The sequence below is a fragment of the Otolemur garnettii genome, unplaced genomic scaffold (assembly GCF_000181295.1).
Source record: "Otolemur garnettii isolate 467f Iridium unplaced genomic scaffold, OtoGar3 scaffold00018, whole genome shotgun sequence".
Lineage (NCBI taxonomy): Eukaryota > Metazoa > Chordata > Mammalia > Primates > Galagidae > Otolemur > Otolemur garnettii.
In genome coordinates, this window is record NW_003852413.1 from 4615524 (window position 1) to 4619685 (window position 4162).

General features: G+C 56.2%; 1 protein-coding gene across 7 annotated transcripts in view; it reads right to left on the reverse strand.

Moving 5' to 3' along the window:
- Positions 1-860: 860 nt before the first annotated feature.
- The window catches only part of SEPT9 (septin 9), a 174943-nt gene continuing 171641 nt past the window's right edge, over positions 861-4162 (reverse strand). For all 7 annotated transcript variants that reach the window (XM_023510971.1, XM_023510970.1, XM_003786090.3 and 4 more), the window contains 2 exons: positions 2922-2973; positions 861-2817 (listed from right to left, as the gene is read on the reverse strand). In XM_023510971.1, the coding sequence (XP_023366739.1) occupies positions 2682-2817; positions 2922-2973 (188 nt within the window). In that variant the 3' untranslated portion in view covers positions 861-2681. The remainder of the gene's footprint in view (positions 2818-2921; positions 2974-4162) is intronic.

Here is a 4162-nt window from a genome sequence, read left to right on the forward strand (position 1 = left end):
AGACAGTTTCACTTTGTCGCCCTTGGTAGAGTGCTGTGGCATCATAGCTTATAGCAACCTCCAACTCTTGGGATCAAGCCATTCTCTTGACCTGTCCTGAGGTGCAGAGGAGGACGGCACTCCCAGGGGCAGAAAAGAGAAAACACTCTCAGTCCAGAGGCTTCCCAAGTAGCTGGGACTATAGGTGCTGGGCACAACACCCAGCTATTTTTAGAGGCGAGGTCTCGCTCAGGCTAGTCTCAAACTCGTGAGCTCAGGCAATCCACCCACCTTGGCCTCCCAGGGTGCTAGGATTACAGGCATGAGCCACCTCGCTTGGCCGACTTGAAACATTTTTAAGATCATTAATTAAATTTTTTTCAAAAAAAGTTCAAAGCATACTAAGCACATTCTTTTACCTTTTTTTGATCAGCATAACTTAAATGTGCCACAGAAGTTTAATAGGTTCAAGTATTCCATGAGATTAACAAAAGGCTGAAAAGCACAGCTGTACCCTCAGACCTGCCTCAGATGAACGTGTTAAGATCTGCTACTCACTTTCTGGTCATCTCCATGAGCAAGTGCATTTCAAGTCCCCCAAACCTTCTGCCCTCACACCCAGATAGATTAAACAATTCCCCAGCAATCACTTGGACACCATCCTCACTCAGCAAGTGCTCTGGTTAGGACCTGCTCCGGAATCAAAAAATTCCCACGACATTCCTGTTTGCCTGTTTTTAATGCTTAGGAGTTTGAATTCAAGATCCAATCTGGGCCTGACCTTTCTCCACCACCTGCAACTGACCCCAACCTGTCCTGAGGTGCAGAGGAGGATGGCACTTCCAGGGTCAGAAAAGAGAAAATACTCTCAGTCCAGAGGCTTCCAGGTTTGCATTTGAAACATTTATTTCAGGAAATACATTTTCAACACTTAGTTATTTATACAAAAAGAGACAATTTTCTCAGGAGGCACCAAGCAAAAGGCCATTGTGGAACAGAGCCTGATGAAGCTAATGGGTTTCCCAAATCTGGTTACAGAGAAGGAAAGCGAAGCCAGCCCGGGGCTGGGATGCTGCCACCCGCCACCTGTGGCCTGGGCCCTGGCACTGGAGATGGACATTTCCTTCAAAGTTTTGGTTTTGGCAAAAACATGGCAAGTTGGCAAGGAAACCATCCCGCTGAAGGGTTTGGTGAGAGGCCCTTCCTCTCTTAGGTGGGGGGAGGGACGAAACAGTCAACATGATGACACCCACATATGCACAGGCACCCCACACCTGCACCCGGCCCTGGGCTTCACATGTGCAATCTCGGCAGGCCCTTCTCTCCCCTCTGGAGCAACAGGGGCAGGAAGGGACTCTGGCCAGCTATGCACAGCATGGATGGCCCCTGCTGGTCTCCTTGAGGGGACAGAGTAAGGGGGCCGTGCCGTGCCGCATGAAACCCCTCTCTGCAGCCTGGCTAAGGACTGTGCACACTGACCCCTCATCTTAGGCTCTGGGGTGCAGGGGCCCAGGCTCACCTGGCCTCCTGCCTCCCTGGGTCATAGGGCCAGCAAGGCCTGAGTCGGGAGGGAGAAGGACTGAGTGTCAGGGAACCATAGCCTGCGCTGGGGCCAGACCAAAGACTGGATAGAGGAACGCACGCGCGCGCGCGCACACACACACACACACACTTTCTTCCCCAGGCACACGGGGCAGGGCTGGCAATGGGGCTACTCAGGTTGTTCCAACCAGCCCAAGCCACAGCCCACATGCCCCACCCCCAGCTTTCTGTCCAGCACCTTCCACTGCTTCCTCCCTCTGATCCCGAACCAGATTCACTTGCTTGGACCTTCCCAAAAATCAGGGGTGGGCGCATCATTGTTCCTTCCCTTGTCCTCTATCCCAGCCCAGCACACGGCAGCCCCTGCAGCCCCGTGGGAGGTAGTGACGGGAGGGTGGGACGGCCGGGAGGTGGAAATGCCTCCCTCATTCCAACCTGGCCGTGTCTGGCTCAAGTGGCTCATGCGGACGGCTGAGATAAAGGCACTTTCTGCTCCAGGATGGGCTTAGGGGCGGGCAGCTGCGAAGGGCCTCGCGCGTCTAAGCCATCAGCAACTGAGGTTTGTGGAATTCTCTGGCCTCCCCAGGGAGCAGGGTAGGGGCGTGTGCTCTCTGGGTTACATGGTCTGTGTGATCACCCATGAAGCTAGAGGACATATAGGGGCGTCCAGGTCCACCTAGCTGGCTCCATCCTCCTCTGGGCACAGCCCCCGACATACTCCGGTGTCTGTGGCTAAGAGGGACAGAGGGACATGTACAGCCTGCCGGGCCCCTCTGCTCGCACAGGGCCTGGTCTGCACCCCGAGGCTCCCGGCTCTGAGAACTCCACCAGTATGGAGGGTTGGCACAGGTGGAGGCTGCTCTCCGGGCCCTTGGGGATCTGGGTATGGGGACAAGGGGCTGAGTAGATTCAGCACGTCCTCGCATCTGTCCTCCGGCTACAGTCCAGCCTCCCCAGGCCTCAGAGGCCCAGGAGGCCGCGGCCAGTGGGCTAACGACAGACACACTCCGGAGGTCGCACCTTATCCTGTTACCTGGCAGCGTGTCAAAGGGGCGGAGGACAATGACGAATGGAGAAAATTATATAAAATAAAATGGGGCAGGTGGGCAGGCTGGGGGGACAGGAAGGACTGGGGCAGGGTCCTGGGGGTGGGGTGGCGTCTACATCTCCTGGGCTTCCGGCTCCTTGTCCTCTGTGCCATTGGACATGGCGCTGTTGCCCTCGTTCAGGCGCTTCACGCGGTATGCCTCGAAGTGGATGCTGCTGGTGATGTCCTTGATGTTCTGCATGTGCGTCCTGGGCAGGGTGGGGAGGGTGGGGCAGGGTCAGGGTGGGGCCAAGGGACCCTCCCCCAGGGACACAGGCTGTTGGCGCCCCTCCCTAGCTGTGCCGTCTCTCACCTGATGAGCAGGTCGCGCAGGTAGGCGAACTCACAGTGCATGGTGTTCTCCACTGAGGGGGAGACAAAGAAGCTTTAGTGTCCTGCAGGGGAAGCCCTGTCCAGGTCCCCACCCACCCTCCTGCCCAGGAATGCTGGTGCCAAGGGCAGCTTCCGAGGACCGCCCTGTGGGCTGGGCAGAGAGGGGAGTCACCTGCCCTACAGGCAAGGCAAGGCACCTGGCACTGCTCTGCCCTGAGGATACCAGGTGACTGGACAGACTCAGCTCCTACCCTCCAGAAAGTTCCAGGCTAGTGGGGAGATGACACAGTGACCAAGCCAAGAAGAGTGTGAAAGAGGAGCCACAGTGAGGAAAGCAGGGCCCCTGCACCACTGGGGTGACCAGGGAGGGCTCCCGGGAAGAGCAGGACGTCCCAGCAGAGATGAAGACAAGCAGGGGCTGGGATTGGAGCAGGGATCTTAAAGAAACCTGTGGCCCCTGGGTGTCCTCCCACACAGCCCAGCCCATCACACACGCTCAGGGCACAAGTGTGCACAGAGACTACACTTGTATCAAGTTCAAGAGCCTACAGACCAAACACCACATTGCTCAGGGACATGTGCACAGCACACAACATATAAGAAGCCCAGGGGTGTGACAGGCACAAGCTCAGGAGGGGGGGGGGGCATCCATAGGTACCCTTGAGCACACCAGTGGCCATTGCAGAGTAGTCACTTCATTGCTGTGCTTTGTAACTTACATGGCCACCCAGGGCTGGGTGTGTGTGATTACCACAGAACACAAGAGCTTTTGATGGGGGCAGAGAAGGGAGGCGGGACGGTGTCAGGAGCTACTCCCTACCAGGAGTAATGGACCCACTCTCGCACACCTACAAGGTATCTGCCATGATTCTTCTTTTGTTGTTTTATGAAAAGAGGGATTAGAGAACATGGGAGTCCATCTGGGTACACAGCTCTGAGCTGGAGCAGGACTCAGGACCCATGCGGCTCTTCTCAGAGTTAAGAGTCTGGTTCTCACCTGACAAGCCGGCAGGGCAGGGCAGGGCAGGGCAGGGCAGGGCAAAGCCCACCTGCCTCCACCTTGCCCAGCTCTCAAGGGCTCTTGATTCTATTTCAGCTGCCTCTTGCCCCAGGGTGGTCCTACCCCCACCCCAACCCCTGCACAGATATGTCCACACTAGAACCTTCTACAGACTGGCTCTCAGGTGTTTCTATGCAACATTTTTTTTTTTTTTTTTTTTT